Source organism: Populus alba, chromosome 2 (assembly GCF_005239225.2).
Source record: "Populus alba chromosome 2, ASM523922v2, whole genome shotgun sequence".
In the NCBI taxonomy this organism is placed as follows: domain Eukaryota; kingdom Viridiplantae; phylum Streptophyta; class Magnoliopsida; order Malpighiales; family Salicaceae; genus Populus; species Populus alba.
Genome location: NC_133285.1, coordinates 5,064,671 through 5,083,192, shown reverse-complemented (window position 1 = coordinate 5,083,192; position 18,522 = coordinate 5,064,671). Strand labels below are relative to the sequence as shown.

At 35.5% G+C, this 18,522-nt stretch overlaps 1 protein-coding gene and 3 long non-coding RNA genes across 6 annotated transcripts; all 4 read left to right on the top strand.

The window, feature by feature from the left end:
• Positions 1 to 4,211: 4,211 nt before the first annotated feature.
• Positions 4,212 to 7,387, top strand: LOC118035783 (uncharacterized). Of its 3 annotated transcripts, XR_012169167.1 has the most exons (6): positions 4,212 to 4,586; positions 4,722 to 4,837; positions 4,951 to 5,163; positions 5,504 to 5,620; positions 5,842 to 6,039; positions 6,566 to 7,387. It is a non-coding gene; the product is annotated as an uncharacterized lncRNA (long non-coding RNA). The 3 variants fall into 3 exon arrangements; XR_012169166.1 differs by having other exon boundaries at positions 4,212 to 4,837; XR_012169168.1 differs by lacking the exon at positions 4,951 to 5,163 and having other exon boundaries at positions 4,212 to 4,837.
• A 2,086-nt stretch (positions 7,388 to 9,473) lies between these two features.
• Positions 9,474 to 9,917, top strand: LOC118035782 (basic leucine zipper 4). Its single transcript, XM_035041426.2, has one exon. It carries the CDS (start codon positions 9,474 to 9,476, stop codon positions 9,915 to 9,917), a length of 444 nt encoding a protein of 147 aa, XP_034897317.1.
• A 2,149-nt stretch (positions 9,918 to 12,066) lies between these two features.
• Positions 12,067 to 14,408, top strand: LOC118035818 (uncharacterized). The gene is made up of 4 exons (XR_012169022.1): positions 12,067 to 12,326; positions 12,405 to 12,965; positions 13,052 to 13,207; positions 13,790 to 14,408. It is a non-coding gene; the product is annotated as an uncharacterized lncRNA (long non-coding RNA).
• Positions 14,409 to 14,478: 70 nt separating this feature from the next.
• LOC140954242 (uncharacterized) lies at positions 14,479 to 15,228 on the top strand. Its single transcript, XR_012169023.1, has 3 exons — positions 14,479 to 14,624; positions 14,776 to 14,867; positions 14,958 to 15,228. It is a non-coding gene; the product is annotated as an uncharacterized lncRNA (long non-coding RNA).
• The last annotated feature ends 3,294 nt before the right edge of the window (positions 15,229 to 18,522 follow it).

Here is an 18,522-nt window from a genome sequence, read left to right as displayed (position 1 = left end):
AGAGAAGAGGGGGAAAAGACTAAACTCTACGAAGACAAGTTTGAAAGAAAGTTAGTATGTGTCCACAGCAAGAGATCATCATATAAACAAAGGCAAACACAATGTCGAGATATCAAACTAGGTTCTTTTTGCAGTTGGTAGGCCAGACAACGATCGTTGCTGGTTAGGAGAAGCCAAACAATGGCACTGGTTAGAAGAAAACGATGTCTTCTACTGATGTTGATTTCATTGAATGAAGTGCCAATCTATACACACACAGAGGAAAGCGGGCTTTTTCCTCGAACGGCAGAGGAAAACGAAGACCCCTCCTAGCAAACAGAGAATTAGAAAGCTGCAGATTTCAATCCCCTGCAATCTTATTACGAATTACAGAGATTCAGTAAGACAACAAATGATAATGTTAGGGTTGATTTCTGTTAGCCAGCCAAACTGTTTTGAATCTTAATTATAAAAATAACATCTCCTTCGACCTGAGAGAATGGCCAAGCTGTCTTTTTTATTATGCATGCGCACATTTTCATATTTCCATGCCTTGATTTGAGAGGCAAACATTTTGGTGGTAAAGAAAATCTCTCTGCTTTTATATCCAGAGCAGGACTGTCAGGTATGTGATGGATGGGGTCACCACCTATGATGAGATGCAACTGTTCCACTGGGTGGCATCATCATGTTTCTTTATCATTCCAAGTTTCGTTATATTTGCAGTCTTTAGCCTTGATCGGCTGCTCCCATAATTTGTTGCAGGTAAAACTTCTGTAAATGTACAGCATGTTCTTCGTGCTGGCTCCCCAAGAAAGGACGTGGATCCCTCAATGGCTTCATGCTATTGCCGCAATTTCATGTTAAAATATATCGATATTCGATGACAAGATAGATGGTTTAATCAGCCAGTTCCATCTCATTAATTAGTTTAATTCATAGTAATCAATTGTGAATTCTTCCTCTCTTCAAGACTAAAACGAGGTCATTTAAGTTGGAGGTATTCACTATGTGCTTGAGAATATCTACGTTGTGAATTCGAATTTGGAAAAACATTTACATGCATAGAGCTAAATACAACCAAAATGAGCAAAACGAAAGAAAACATACACCATCTCATCATTAGATATGGGATCCCTTTTCAAAGGGCATCATCTAACAAAAGTGAAAAAAGACCTTCTAAAAAGAATCTTTTTTTTAATTAGTACAATAAATTAAAAATGTTAAAATTCATTCGGACTCAATTGGGTTTTCAAAAAGCTGTTTAACATAAAAGAGGTTAAGCCAAAGCCCAAACATAAATAACCTAATTGTTTGTTGTCGGGCCCGTCCATCAACAACAACCTAATTGTCCAATGTTGGGCCTAGGTTGAAATGGACACCTTGTTGTCTATTCTTTATTAGAAAAGGTTGTAAAACGTCTGGATTGTTTTTCATAATAAGATACAAAAATAAGCATAAATTGGAAAGAACTGTTAACACATTGTTATATCAACAAATGCTAATGACTATTGGATTTGGAATCCAAGGAGTTTATTTATTTATTTTTATTTTTATTATTTTACTAAAACTTAATAGTTTAATCGAGAACTCAGTGTTTGAGACTTCACGAGTAAAAGAAAAATTCATTTCCAAAAAGGATCCAACAAACTGATCTGCAAACAATAGTTCTTCCGTCCTTTTACAGCTCATGTAGGGGCATGAATGAGAATCACAGTGAAGTGTCTCTCATAAGTATTTACAAGGACATGCTTCTTAATTGTAATAACTGACAACCTTAACACCAGGCCCGTTGAGACCTAAGATTAAGCCCGAGGCTTCTTTTTCTCACCTCTCTTCCTGAGGCTACGACACCCTGGACCTTTCAGTTCATGGCTGCAACTACCAGCTCCACGAATTGCTCTAGCTTCTTCAATCCTCGTTCAAATTCTGTTGAGCCAAGGGTACGGACCTCAACCAGCCATGGCTCATCACCCGGGTGTGGAAAGCTTGATGGGGTAGCCATGTGGTTCATCAATGGTGTGGCAGGTGCTTTTTTTGCATCCATGGAGAGATGTTCTTGCATCCGTATAGCCACTGAAGATGACGGTGACGAGGCTAATGATGCACCGTTGATTCTCCATGATGGTAACACGAGGCATCATGAAGGTGGCACTATTAACCGGAGAAGGACGGGGAAAGGCAAGAGGAGTACCGGAGCATTCGATGAGGACTAAAATTATGCATTTGGCTTCATAAGCAAACTTGAAAAGAAAGGTTCATTCGGTAAGTTGTGGTGTTTTAGGATGTGTGCGGTTGGTTTGTTCTTTTTGTTTCTGGAAAATGGTAAGAGGGGTTGTGTTTGATCGATGGTCTGGTCTCTTATGAATTACGATACTGTGATCAAGATGAGTGAAAGCAATTCAATAAGAGCGCTGATCAGATTATATATGTTCATGAATTTCCACTAATTAAAAGTTTTGTTTCTCTTATGCTTTAGGGTTTGAGCAACGGTAAAATCTCTCCAGTATCTGTTTTCATTATTGTAGCTTTTTAAAGAAAGTTTCAACTGTAATTTTGATCGATCAGCTAGCTATGTATAATCATCTGGGTCGTCATCTTCGGTATCAGGTCAATTCATGTATTGCTTTCTTCTGCTTAAGAGCCTCATCAACTTGAGGCAGCTTGAACAATTCTTTTCTTTTCTTTAAATTGTTTCATTTAGTTTTTATTTATTTATTTATTTCGTCTTACAAATATAGAATAAAAAGTAAATTCGGCACTAACGCCTAAAGCCTTAAAGGTGCTTTAAGCATTTAAAAATGATAGTGCTTTATTTAAAAATGATATTCCCCCTCGTGATCTTGAATGGTGCTGTCATTCTTTATCATAAATCATAATGGTGTTTGTTGTTGGATACCTTCTTTTACTGTAACTTGGCACTCCACGTCAAGGAATCCGAAGATTGGGGACTATTTTTATCATAACTGGAGCCAACTTACCATTCTCATATAGTGTTTGGGAATAGTGTATGTACATGGTTCAAAAATCTTAGAAGCACCTCTGATACTTATGGAACATAAGTTGATCATAATCAAGATGCAAAAATCTACCTCTCAACTATTGCTTCATCCACTTTTAAGTCTTAATAGGTATTTTACCTTCCCATCTCTTAGCCTTTAATAACCTATCCCATCATACTAAAGCCTCATGCTTTAATTTAAACCCTAAAGGTTTTATCATCTAAAAATATAAAATTCTCATATATTTATAAAATCGATCACATTCAGTTAACCAATCAAAAAACTCATCTATAGGTGGTCAGCCTTTCTCAGGTTCGAAACCCTAATACACGTTAACTTCAGGGCAGTTAACGGACACTGATAAACTTAAAAAAAAAAAAAAAAAAACTCATCTACTCCTAAATCAACACTAAAAGAAGAAATTTCAATCATCATACGATAATCTTAATCATACCTATTATTTTCAACAACCTTACATTGGTTTTCTTTGTCATATGAATACTCTTAGTCATACTAGCCACAAAGATTTGTATTAACTAATTCAAAGACAAGTTGGTCGTGAGTGTCATCCTCGACGCATGTCTTTCTTCTTTTCCATTTCAAGTTTACACGAGGCCCAAGTGTCTCAAGCCCAAATAAAAACTAGAAAAATGATCACATGCTAAAGTGTATCGTGCATGTGTCAATTATTGTTTTTGAAATAATATTTTTTTATTTGTTCAATTATTTTATTACCCTTAAATCAATCTAATTATAACAAAAAAAAAATATGATGAAAATAAAAAAAAAATCCTTGAACAATTAGTTAAGTAATTTTTACTTTAAAAAGTGATCCAATCATTTCACTGTATTTAAAAAAATGAAAAAAGTAAAAAGCTCATGGATATTAGTTTAGTTGTTTTTGTTTGTTTGTATGTTTGTTATATATATCTCACGGACACGCTCCCGAGCACTATCCACTGGAAAATAACCAATCTCAAAAACCAAACTATGATGAAGAGCTCACCAACTCGAGATCGATCAACTATCACTCACTTGCACGTGAATTGAAATTGCAAGAACTCTCGCACTGCACCCTGGAGATCCTGGAGCGACTCCTTACCACTTAACTACGAACTAAAGTTCTATCTTAACATGCTAATAAAAATGGGAAAATCAATTTATCCCCTGCTTATATAATAATAACAAATCGACTCTAATGAAAAAACTATTTTACCTCTGATATCCAATATCCAGCTCATTGTTTTTGTCTCCGAATGGCAAAAACATCATTACAAATTACAATATAACAATCCACACTGGTCTAGTCTGGACTGAGGGCTTTTTTTGATATCGATCACATGAGTGATAAAAAACACCGCACAGTGGATCAGCAACCAATCGCACATCCTCACCGATCATTTTGATGACAAGTCAAAGAAACATGCAATGTCGATAAATTCTAAAACCATAGCCCGGTCGCTGGCTGTCGAAAAATCAATCGACGCGAAGACGAATTTGAGAAACAGAAATGCTAGGGGATGGCAGAGAGACTCCAATTCTGTTCCTTCACTGGGTTTTGCTTTTCAAAAGCTGCTGCAGAATTAATTCACTTTTATGTTGATGGTATTTGAAGATTGAATAGCATTTTTTCTTAGGATTTATTTGTGTGGTATTTATGGTGAAGAAACACTCCAAGTTGTTAGGGAGAAGCATTAGCTAGTTTTGTTTTTCTGTTGATAATGAACCGTGATGTTGTAGAGAATACGAGGATATCATTTCAATGATAATGTGGATAATACAATCGTGCCTTGGCTTGATTTTGCTTGAGGGAAAGTTGTTGGTTGTTTGTGGCCTTCTGCCCACAGCACGCTCAGGTATATGGTAATTAGACGTGACCTTTTTGTATGTGGAAGAATTGATTTTGCTAAGGTGCTCACTAACTTTACTTTCTCAACATTTTTCTGTGGTGTCTCTGCATGTTGTAAAGACTGTTTATGCATCTCCAAGTCCTGTAGATTTTCATTTGGACTCAAAAAAGGGAAGTTCATTTGTTGTTAATAAGCTATTCTCTTAATTCATCCTTTTATCTTCAATTTTTACCTGACATTATCTATGATGCATATCTAGGAAGTAGAGACACCAACTGCATAGCCAGATCTGTTTTGCAATCGATGACTTCAACTCCACTTTTGATGCAGTGGTACTAGATTCACCATTGTGCTTGTTAATGCTTTAATTTGCAAGATCTACAGTGTACTTTTTTTTATTGCAGTAATGTTTTTCTCACTAAAAGCTGTGCTGAAATTAACTTCATTGCTGAATTGTTCTGATTTCCGATTATTGCTAAACTATTGCAGCTATGAGCTCTGTCTTTGTGTGGCAAAAATGAGTTTTTTATTTGCATCAAGAATTTTATTGTTGACAGTTTCTGAGCTTATATGCAGTTTGCAGAGGTATTAGAAACTGAAATGCCAGTAATTCTATTTGCTCATTTAATTCTTATATTTCTCTCTCTATCTCCCCCACCTCCTCTTCAACAGCTGGCAAGTCTTGATTTGGGAGTCTTCTTGGTCAATCCCCTGGGAAAACAGGCAGACACCACATGAAAGGTCCAGGAGGACGGGGGGAAGTTGAAGTAGCTGTTTCTGGTGTTGCAAGTTAAAGCGAAATCCTTTTCTTCCTAATATCTTGATCCTTTTTTTTTTCTGGGGGGGGGGGGGGGGGGGGACTCGTCCTACATCCCCTCTTTTTTTGGTTTTGGGTTTTCAGACTCCAACTTGTTTTGCGAAAGAGCAGCTATTTTTTATTATTTGAATAGATATGTGATAGAATGCATGGAGATTTCCATCATACTGAAATTAAGGTTTCATACTATCAGATCGAAGCCAGCACACGATGTTGGCCCCTTTTCACCTGTTACTTCAAAGAAAGGATTTGGGATTGGCTCAGTTTTTTGAAAAGCAGCATCTGTGGCAGCAAAGCATGATCTTCTGATGACGAGATGTTGCCCCTCAAATGCTGCTTGATGTCCATATCATTGCCCTGGGAGTATATCGTTTATGATCTTTTATCCAAGGTAAAATCACTGTTTTTGCTTCTGTATTCCTCAATGAAGATAGGTTCAATTTTGGATTGTGGAATTGTATTACTCTTTACTAGAAGCGTCTTTATTTCTATCATCTTTCTCATTTTGCTGTTAGCTGTGCCAATTGGTAAGCTTAAACTCAGTGTTGCAATTTTAGGATATGAACATTATCTTTCCATGTTCATTCTTCTGTTGGGGGCTGGTGCTGATTTCCTCACATGTACAAAAAGAGTGCTAATACATTTAATAATTGCAATATCAGGGAAGTCCTCTAAATATACTACATTATCATTTGTGAAAATTTACAAGGGACCAAGTGATCGCCTACAAGTGGAAATTAAGTGTGGGATTAACAGCTTTAGGATGATAAGCTTTAATGGAACTTGTAATTTAAGTTGTGGATGAAATTTCCCTTATGGTTAAGTAGTGTTATAGGGCTGTATTGTGATGTTGTGATAATCAATCACGCAACTAATGTAAGCGCCAGTTGATGATTTCCACTCTCGAACTTCAATAGGCGTCCTTTTCATTTAAAGCAGCCGAATAGAAGCGCATTGGATCATTTGCCGGATCAACTTTGAACCTCAGCAATTCTTTTGTTGGATGAAATCTGATGTCAGAGTCATGTTGTCTATGTGTCGTTTACATATTAAAGTCCATTCCTACCAGGTTCGATGTATGGTTCTGGAAGTTTCATTTTTAACCATTTCCCACCCCCACACTCCTTTTTGCGGGCTGCCGTGGCTCAGAAAAATTTCAGCCATGATTTCTTTTCGCAGGTAAAGAAAGAAAAGCTCCGCAGGTAGTTATCAGGATTTGAGGATTTAAATGTAAACTTGTTTGTGCGGGGATGCTGCGACCAATTAGCATACCGGATGCTAATAAAGGCAAGAACTGGACGATTCCCTTCGCCCTATCCTCATTAGTAGTTGGATCTTTTCTGCCAATGTCCAAGACTTTCCAAGACGCCCTTTTCCGTGTAGCTTAAGGTTTCTCCTTTTATTAGCAGACGGGAGACTGTTGGTTCATTCTTTTGCTTATCTGAGGTGCTTTATTCCAATTCCTTGGTGTATAAGCTTTGTCCCTTCCATTGAATGGTATTCGATATTCTTCTTGCGAAACGGATGCAGCTAAAGAATTCACCAAAATAGTACGCAACTTTGTGTTATTTGTTGTGCTCTCATTTACGAGTCGATGTCATGTTGCTACGATGCCTGTCGTATAAATTGGATGTTAATTTTGCCATTTTCACCCTTCGTGTTTGTGTCTCTGGTGCCAAAGAAGTTGGTGAAAAGGAGAATAAGAGGAACGAATAAAAATTATTTATAACGTGATTAACTGTAGAATATGCATTTGAATCAGAAACTGATGTGGAAGCACGGGGAGCCTTGGATGATTAGCGTACGCTCTTTAATGCAGTTTTTATTTTGTTGAAAATTTAATGTAAAAAAATACAAAACACATCAATTTAATGATGATTTTTCAGTCCCCATATTTTAAAAACCACTTTCAAACATCCCTAAACAGGATCTAACCATCCATCATTTGTTTTATTTCCAAGAGATTTAGAGATATGACATATCGATCACTGTCCGTGATGGCCCGCTAGTAATCTAACCATCCTATCCTATCCTATCTTATCTGCATACGCCATGGTGGGATTGAACAGCCGACCTCAATCCCAAGATAATCGACACCTTTTTTTGCTCACCACACGCTAGATTCTGTTTATTTTTGTGTTAAAATTGGTGCTAAACACTGCAATGCGATGTTTTTTCTTTTCTTTTCTTTTCTTTTTTCTGGATCTACACCTAAAATTCAAGTAGAAAGTTGGTGCTATGTTAATTAACCCAGAACCTTATAAAATTACGATTATACATTGGTGCTATGTCTTCTGATCACCGAACAACAAGAAGAGCCATAAACGTTCTTAGCTTAGTTAAGGAAGGCAGTAGAAATTAAATATCCGAAAAGCTGGTATCTGGATGATTTATTTAATAGCCATGATGTGCAGCACATGAAGGCTACTTTGGTCCCGAAACACGATAGAGGTTGCAGGATGCTTAGATTCACTTTAGTTGATGAAACAAAAGTTAAGATAACAACAGAAAGGCTTGCTTGCATGTTAGTCTCCACTATAGTTGCTTTTCATATTGTAACATTCTATAACCAGAAATTAACTGCCAACTACGAAAACAAACAACAAACAAACTTGGAATATTCATGGCTCCTGTAAGTTAATACATAGTGCAACGCATGTGCTTGCCATGATCGTAAGAAGCATATATATATATATATATATATATATATATATATATATATATATATATATATATATATATATATATACTGTCTGCAAAAAAGTCTTGGGCATGCATTTCTATTTGAAAGCAGCTAGCTAGACAATCATTTTATGGTTGTTTGTTTTTGCGGTAAGAACACCGTTTTCAAAAAGAAAATATTATCTTGAAGAACGCATTAAATCACTCAACAAAAGAAACTGTTGATCTGGGAAACGAGAATACTTGCAAGTTTTGCTTTGGAGAAAAGGATATGTAATCTAAAAACTAAGATATAACTTTGTAATTTCTTGCGTGCAATGGAGCTATGATAACCTTTCTCTTTTTAAAATTAAGCAGTTCTGCTTGCTTTGTTGCTAGTTTCCTGTCTTTATACATGCCTACTCTTTTCGTTCCCTGAATGATGTTATTCTTGATTATTTTTTTCCTCTGCGTTTTGTCTTCTTTTAAATTAGGGTATGGATATAACTGTCTGTCGTGCATTTTTAATATTAATCTAAACTAATTAGATTAACTGTAGAATCAGCAGAAATTCTGCTGAGTTGATGTTCCATTAACACAGTAAGCATAAAATTCATGTCCACTCAATGCCTAGATAATTAAAATGATTGAAAATTATTAACATGTTGAGTTTCAATCAAACCATGCAGGGACTCATTAATATATAAACGACACCGACAGAGTCCACTTCACGAAGTTCATGTCCATCTCCTTCGCTTCCCACACGACTGGTTGGCACATTCAGTGTTTATTCTGCTAAGAATAAGCTTTTATTGATGTAATTTGTTGTGTTATGTTGCTTTCGTTTGATTCTTCGTGATTAAGCTAACCTAATTTTTTGTCCCTGACCCACACTCAGTTCACCACGAGAAATTCAAAAGGCAGACCAGAGCAGATAAAAGCACTCCCACCACCTTCCACGGAAAGCTGGGTCCACGTGAAAATAAATGCACATTTTCTGGACGAAGATGCCCTCGTCCTTTCTTCATGTGGGCCTCGAATGTCTTCTCCCTCGGTGCATAAATAGCCAGCCCCAGCATTTCATTCCTCCCCTGTTCCCTTCCTTTCCTCCCTCCGGTTCAATTTGAAAAACCGGTTCATTAATTTACTTCTGGTTTCCTCATCATGTCGTTTGCCCAGGAAGCAGTCCAGTTCGAGTGCCCGGTTCAAGGCCCTGGGTTCACGGACAGTGAAATTCAAGAACTCTTATCTCTCCTCCGGCCACCCTCTCCTGGCCAAAACTCTGGTTCAAGTGGATCTAACCAAGCCCTTTACTCTAACGACGAGAGGAGGCGCAGGCGCAAGCTATCTAACAGGGAGTCAGCCCGAAAGTCCCGCTGGAGAAAGAAGAGGTATTTAGAGGACCTCACACAACAATTGAACCGGTTGAAAATGGCAAACCGGGAGCTCAAGAACCGGCTGGGTTCAATTTTAAACCAGTCTCACGTATTATGGAGAGAGAACGACCGCTTGATGCTCGAATCTATAGCCCTCAACGCCAGACTTTCGGATTTATGCTATGTTTTCGCTGCCATGCAGAAGTCACAACAACAATGTTCCTTACTATAGCTTAAATTATAACCAAAATAATCAGGCCTGATCATAAAGTTCTAATAAACTCACAAGAAAATATAAGAGCCCTCCCTCTCTCTCGAAGTGAAGGGCGTGGGTGTTAATTATTACTTTAATGTGGCCTTTCTTCAAATCCTGTTTTATGCAAAGCCTACGTTTCTGTAGCATGTGAAGATTTAATTTGAGACGTACCCTGCCTTTTGGTCTTGTCCAAGACTTCCTTTTTAGCAGGACTTCCTTTTTTCCTTTTTCCTTCTTTTCAAGCTCTCTTCCATCTACTTGCTTAGCTAGCTTGTGACGAGGCATTCGCAGGCTCATGATTGGCTTCATGAATTTGTAGCATCGCTATCGTGTTCAACAAAGGCATGGCTTGTGTAAATAGATGTGTTTTTTTTTGGAAAGTAGTCATGTGGAGTGCCATGTTCGTGGGATTGCTACAATGCCGACGCCAATCAATTCATGCAAATGCTCGTTTAAATTATTGGCTTTATATTTAATATTTCTTTACTACTTTTCCCAGCTCTAATGATTTAACATGCCACTGTTCTATATATCTGTTTTCTACTAGACTCCATCAATGATTCTCTTGGTTCTTCTTTTTTTATCACTTTTAAAGGACAATGCTGGATGTAAAATGATATTATAAAAATATATAAAAAATAGCTAAGAATTGTTAATGGATGCTCTCAAGATAATTGTTAAGAATTTGTTCAATCTAATTCACTAATTCCCTGTCTCGCGATGGAATTTATTGCACACTTCAAAATTACTATACAAAATAGCTCACATCTCCTTTTTTTTTTTTTTAATTTAATCCAATAAACTTAGCCTTGTAAATGCTGTTTGGATGACTAAGGATACTTTTTAAAATGATTATTGAAAACGTTTATATATTTATTTAAAAAGATAAATATTTAACCCACTAAAAAGATATATTTATAAATTAAATTTTTATAAAAAATCACGTTCTCAAATGTTCTCTTCAAGAGTGTCTCGTATAAAGTGTCTTTTTTGTTCCAGGTGCGAGGAGTGGATCCGGATCATGAGATTTGTAATCCCCATGAAATCATAAAAGCAGGAATCAATCTGGAGGAAAAAAGAGAGCGAAAAAGCAAACTTGATTGTATACGTGTATTCATGTCCCAAACACTAAAAAAAAAACCGCAAAAGATGCATGCATGGTTCGTTTTCCTTAGCCAAAAAAGTGATCACATGGCCAATCATGAGATCAAACTCTCGCATATATGTCATCTTATGGTTGATTAATGTGTAGTTGCGATTGTTGACTCAAGTTCAACGCAAAACTATAGACTTGTGACTTTTGGTAATGTTTATTTTTGGATTTTAAAAATATTTTAAAAATATTTTGAAATATTTTGTTTTTATATATAATTTTGATACGTTAATATTAAAAATAATTTTTAAAAAATATTTTGATAAATTTTCAAATAAAAAATATTTTAAAAAATAAACACAAGCATATTTTTAAACACCTCTCTCATCTCCCTTGTGTTTCTTTCTTCACTTGTAAGTTATCTCGAGTTATAAAAAGGAGTTGTGTGTTTAATATTGTGGTAGATCATTCAAGTTCTGAATTTTAAAAAAAAGAGCTAAAACTCGATGAAATTCCTTTTACGTGAAGCATGTATTAAATGGTATTTAGAAAAATTATTTATAAAAGTGATCATATATATATATATATATATATATATATATATATTAGAAATTCAATGTTTTATGTTAAACATGTAATTAGTTTTAATATGATTTCATTTTCATTACCAAAAGCCTAGTATATAATAATAGTAAGTAGATATATATATTCTGTTTTTGTTAATATTTTACTGTTAATATAATTTGGGATAAATATTCCCTAATGCATAGTATTTTATTAATTAAAATATATAATCAGGTGTTGAGATCAAATATGGCTACTATCTATTATAAACGGCACACGGGTCTCTACCTATGGGCTAGCATAATATGGCCGAAAAGAAGATCCATAAATTATGACTGAACCATTGCTTCGGACTGCAGGTCCAGACCCAAAGTCGCTAGCCCAGAAAAGGGAAAGAAAAAAAAACAAAGAAGTATAATCGCTTCTAGCCTTCCAGGGACATCTCCGTAATTAAAAATCATTTTGAAATCCCAACAAATTTTCAAAAGCAGCGCCTCAACCCGCCTGTGAACATCTAATTCGAAACACCGAATTCCCAAATCACCCACAAAAAGAGAGAGAATAAAGAAAGAGATAGAAAAATGGAGAAGATACTTGTAGCAGTTAGAGTGAGACCAGCTGTCACTGTATCTGAAGACACCACCATTAATGGAACCTGCTGGAAGAAAATTGCATCTCTCTTCACAATTCTCATGGCACTCCTATCCCCGGCATCTCTCATGCCTTCGGTACCTGATTATATTATTCAATTCCTCTATATTTCCTTGTTCATTTCTGTATTTTATTCACTCGATTCTTTTTGGTAGATCACGTGTTTGATGAGGGTTGCACAAATTCTAGAGTGTACGAGCTCCTTACCAAGGATCTTATTCATGCTGCGGTTGACGGTTTCAACGGTATTGCGATCCATTAGAGAGGTTACGCTGTTTCAAGTGCAGTTAATCGGCACTTTGGAGAGACAAACATGAATGCTTGCAGCAGTAGATCTCACACGATATTTAGAATGGTAGTCATTGACGTAAAGCTATAACCAGACACGATTTCTTTGATGGAATTTACTTTTGTTCCAAGGCAATGCATGTCACATGTCAGGTGATTGAAAGTAAGGGGAAGGATGCAAATTCTAGCGATTTCCCTTCCTCGTCATCTTCTTGTAGATTTTATCAGATGCAGCCTCGCTGAAGCGGCAGAAATTAGAGATAGAGGAGCAGCGTAAGAAACTTCAGGTCAAGATCATGCCATGTCCTTTGTAATTTCTACAAGGTAAAGATTTAGAGGATACTTCATTTAGTTAAATTCTTGTTCAGGGATCCCGGGCTGAAGTACTGGAGCAAGAAATTTTAAAATTGAGAAATGACATGCTGAAGGTGGATTCTACTTCTAACATGATCTGGACCATTATCATGAGCATCGCTTGTAACATGTGTTAATCTGCTCATTTTCCAATTTCCAGTGTGAATTAGAGAGAGAAAAGCTTGAGATGGAACTGGAAGAGGAGAGGAAATCACACAAGGAACGTGATCAATGTATCAAAGAGGAGCAGATGAAAACTGGCAATCTCAATACCCGCGCCACCTCTTCAGATCGATGGAGTAAGAGCTCTAGCCAGGTATAATTTAAGCAAAGCAAAACGCTATAATTTCTCGTTACTTTTATGATTTATCCAGAGGAGGTCACTACTTGGATAGCATAACCTTCTTTCTAATACCTGGATAGAACAAAATTGGTAACAGATCTTGGTTTTGCCGTCATCCAATATTCATCCATATCTTCTTGCTGTAACCCAGAGTAACTTGCCCTGGTTCTAGGATTTCTCAATCATATATGTCCATATCAGTAATGCAGCATATCAAAACTTTCTTAATGATGAATTTATATGACTACTGGTATGATTTTTAAGGAAGCACCTGAAGGACGCCGAAAAATATAGCTATGCAAATCAGAGACCTGGTGCAACTGAGCGTGCGCTGATGCATGTGACTATGCAATCTCAAACCTGTTTCCTCCTGGTCTTTTATAGTCAAGCTTTGCGTTAAAATAACATGGCAGATAATAAATTTGTATTCATTCAATAAATTACATGTAATAATTACTATTCTTTCTGTGTTTTCTTTTGCATTAAAAAATTTTCGTCACTGCTATTTGGTGACTAATGTTCTGATAATAAAATCACTATTGGTGGTAGGAACAGAATGCTGGGAAACAGAGCCTCGAGGAATTCAGTGGCAGCAACATTGTCTTCCAAGAAGATGTTTTTGGAACCCCTACCTTGATTCAATCCAAATGACTCCTACAAGAGAAGTTCAATCCTTTCCTTCTAGTGATGCGACACCAGTGAGTTTATGTTAAATTATTCATGTACTCAATCTTGTTGTCTGTAACTGCTACTTGTCTCTTTCCTATGTGTTAAACTAAGGAAAAAGCCTGAGATGACAATAGTATTTACTCTTCAGAACTTGTGTCTAAAAGAAATGGAACAACTAGAAGAACTATTCACTTTCCACTCATATTTCTCTTTCTTCTATATGTTGGTCTGATTCATTTTTTGTTTGATTTTTCTTGTTTGCATGTGGATGGTTATCTCTCCATTTCATGCATCGGCCCAATAACAATAACAAAGTTGAATTAGAAGCTATGGGTTTCCATCTTTGGAAACTTATAGAAAATAAATTAATTAATGAATAAAGCATACATCTTGGTATGGCCTTTATTAAATCAGTCTTTGGGTGTTGTAGCATTTTGAAACTTTGGTTGATGAATGACTATGGTAGTAGTTCCTTTTTATGTTTCTATGTTTAGATAATAATAGTAGTTCCATCCAGCCACATAACTTTGCGTAGCCATGCTAAGTTGACTCGTCCAAATCTCTTTCAAGGTTATTCACCTGAGAATTACAAAGTAGAGGTCCAGAATCTCAAAAGGCAACTAGATCTTGCCCTTGAAGAGAAGAATGAAGTCGAGGCTTGCCTACAATTTTGCTTTCGCCATTTCTCAATTTTCAATTTCATGAATCGGTTGATGATTCAGTGAGTTAGCTTGATATTTGAAAGTGGAATGTTTTTGTTGACTGTTCAGTATTATCGCTTGCTTTCTTCAAATATTTCATTGGATACTTTTTTATATAGTACGCACCATCACTATTGGTAAATTTGATTTAGAAATGCATCCAAATTGCAGTTTATAGCAGAGGAACGTGCCATGGCGACTCTTTATGTGAATCTATGGCTAGTTGCAGAGATATTTACAAAGATGTTCTGTTAACATTGCAGGTGAATCTGTGCATTCATCTCTCTTTCAATTCTTTTTAACTGATAGTATTAGATTAGTAAAATGTGATTTCTACCTTGATATCTAAACAGAGTCTTGTTCCTGATGGAGACTCTTCAATTGGGAAATTCCTGTCTACCACATGTGAAATAGGCTTAAGCCTTTTCTCAAATTTGGAAAAGCGTTTCTCTATGGAAATGGTCGATCACAAATCTTTCAATGTGAATGATTCTCTGGTTCAAGAAAACTGGAAAGTGCTTTCTGAAAGGTTGAAAGGCATAATTACATCCCTGGCATTAGCAGAAAAACTAGCTGTTCAGAATAAAGAAGAGAAGAATCCAATATGTGGCTCCGCTTATGAGGTAGCTACCTGGTCACGGTCATCGAGATATCATTTATCAATTATGATTTTATTTTTTGTCCTGATGTTTGGATATGTTATTCCCTTTTTCAGGATTTCGATCATTTAATTTCCTGTATTTTGTGCAAATCATGATGTTGCCTGTCTAGCTAATTATAAAAAAAATATACGACAATACAAGCCACTAGAAAAATAGAATTGTATTTGAGTTCATGGTCAGGTCATGGACAGTATGGCTGATATTTGAAACATTCTAATAAACCATTTTGATAACTCAAAATGTGTCCATTTTTAGTTCTGCTGGAATTTCATCGAGGCGCATTTGAATGCAAGGTGTAAACTTGCAAGTATGTGACCAAGAGACAAGACATATCTGAATCTGATGAATTCGTTTATCTTGTTTCCAAGTGTCTTTTCCTCTTTCGAAGACATCCTAGGTGCTGCCTGCATTTTAAGATATATATAGATGTGGGAGTGTATAAATGTAGAGTTATATTCCATGGATCTTATTTATATTTCTCACTTTTAATGCATGTTGTCAAGTTCCGAAAAACTGTGGCAGATTTGATCCTTAACCTACTTTTATAGTATACTACTTTAGAGATGAAAGGACTGCTTGTAGATCAAATCATACACCTTTCAGGTTACATTACATTGTTTGAAGGTTTAGTTTTGAGATGTGATAAAGGAATGCACTTTGGGAGAAGAACCTGCTTCTTGGAAGAGAGACGGAACAATGAACTTGATGCTATCAAGGGAAAACGCCATGTTTTGGAGGTTTCTGAAGGTTTATAGAGAAAGATATGATTTTGAAAAGAAGAAAGAGATTCTTCGCTTGAAAAAGTCCCGGAATCATCTAAAAAACTAGCAGTGGTTGTTGATCAAAAGGAAAAGCATTTTGAAGGATTTGAAAACTGAAGTAGAGAGAAGGGAAAATCTTGAGAAAGAGATAAAAAATTTCAGTGTTGCTTTTGCCAGTCGGCAGAGATCCTTCATGTCTTTCCAAGGTGAATTCATAGCTAGGGTTGAGAATGCAGTTACAGCATCCGAATCTCTTGGGTGTTGAAAATTCATTTTCGACTACTGATTTGTTTAGGCAGTTAACCGGACTAGCTTTGGACAGTGGACTATTTTCAGGTGCCAATTGTATATTGAATCTCTTGTCGGATCCTACCAATCGTCAACAGGCAGCAATGATGTTCAGAAATGCTGTCTGAGAATGCAGTGTTCATCGTTCCCTAGATTTGCAGCATATGACGCCACACAGGAAAAAAGAAGATTCATTCTCAGAAGTTCTTTTTCTGATTCCTTGTATATTTTGCAGGAAACAAACAATGAATAGGAGAATACTTTGGAAGATTTTGCTACTTGGAAGCAGATTCTTGGCTCAAACATAACAGCACTGTTTATTGCTATACATACTGAAGAAATAAGGATTCGTTTACAAAGCAAAATTCGAATTCACTACCTCTTCAATGTGGCAGAACCGAAATCATTAAATGTGGACAATGACTGAACACGTGTTCCAACAGGATGTGCACGTCCGTTGTGCATTTTGATTCTAATATTTGCGTGACCAAAAGATCGAAAATCGACATCACCTCGTGGTGGCATTGCTTGCCTACTCAGTCTTGCAGGTGAGTCTCTTTCAGTGAGTTAGCACTCATCACCCATGTTCGTCCCTCAGCCTTTCTTTATATTTTTTGAAATATTTTGAAGGTGACAATATTTAGTCGTTTTCCTTTTAATGAACTTATCATTAAACTTTTTTGCCCTTCATCGCATAATTGGTCTAATAACTTCTTTGTTATTGTATATTACATCATGGATTGAAATAAATAAATAAACATTTAAGTTTCTTGCAAAAAAAAAATATTTTTTTATAAAGTCAAGTAAATATAATAAAAAGTATTTTGGGTTATCTAATTTAGATAATATTTAATATTTTGCTAGCGGTTTGTTTTTAAAGTGTTTTGTATTTAAAAATATTTTAAAAAAAATTTTAAAAATCTAAAATTATATAAAAAAAATTAAAAATTCACAAATAATTTTCCAATGTAAAAACATGCACAGTCTTCCACGTCTTACACGTGTAAATGTCAAGTAGACACTAGAGGCATGTAGCCAGCCAAGCCTCATTAACTACCCCCCAAAGGAAAAAAGAAAGAAAGAAAGGGAACAAAAAACAGAACGAAAGAAAACAAGTTTTCCCTCTCACGAAGGCATTGATTCAAGCAAAGATGCGTAGTTCCAAAGCATGGGAGCGCGTCCATACGCAGTTATGCGTTTTGGATTATTGATTAGATGGTGATGGGTCTAAGGCCCACAGTTCCCATTCACTTATGAACGTTTCCACGGTATGGGCCCCAATTGACCCACGATTGAAAGTCGATCATATTGCCATGAAAATCATCACACGGATCATCATTGGGGACCGGATTGTAATCCATACCACTTACGTTCTGTCGCATCATTCAGCATACATAGCAGTATGTTTCTTCTTCTTCTTCTTCTTGTTATTAGTATTGGTGTCTATATCAATTTATATGTATTTTAATTAATTTTATAAATTTTAAAATTAATAATTATATAAATATATAATATTTCTAAAAATTTTGAAACTCAAACTAATAACTTGAAAAAAATAAACTATATAATTAGTATCTTATATAAATATCAATTTATTAGTATTTGTTTTAACCTCCCCTCTTTTTTACCTTCTATGTCCGTAAGAAAAACTTTTACCAGTGACTAATTTATGGATAAACTATAGAATCACATCGCCCTATTGCCTCCTTCACATTGTTTTTGATTTACCGATTTAGGCGTATATTTTGCCCTTTTTTTCCTATATGTTAAAAAACTCGTGGCACATAGATTGTTTATACGATCAATGACTCGATTTTTTTATTTGTATTCAAGTTCTTTTATTTTTTATTTAATAATTATATTTAATTTTTAAAAATTAATTCTTGATAAATTATGAAACAATGTTTACAATTATAAATACTTGACATAATATAAAATGAAAAAATTATTTTAAAAAAATAATAAAAATACAGTATAAGAAAAACATAATTCATTATGGTTTGCAATAGTTATTCATATAGTTTTTTTTTTTTTATAACTTGAAATTGGGTTTGATATTTTGTTTCAATTGATTTTGATTTTATATGGATAAAGCTCTTGGAATGTTAAGAATATAAATTTTAACATTGAGTTAATGCTCGGTTTGATAAAATAAAATTTAATTTTAGTAATTTAAACTAATTACAACTTTAGGGATGCAATTTCAA

Coding starts and splice junctions, on each gene's coding strand:
- LOC118035782 (XM_035041426.2), top strand. CDS start 9,474: ATGTCGTTTGCCCAGGAAGCAGTCCAGTTCGAGTGCCCGGTTCAAGGC.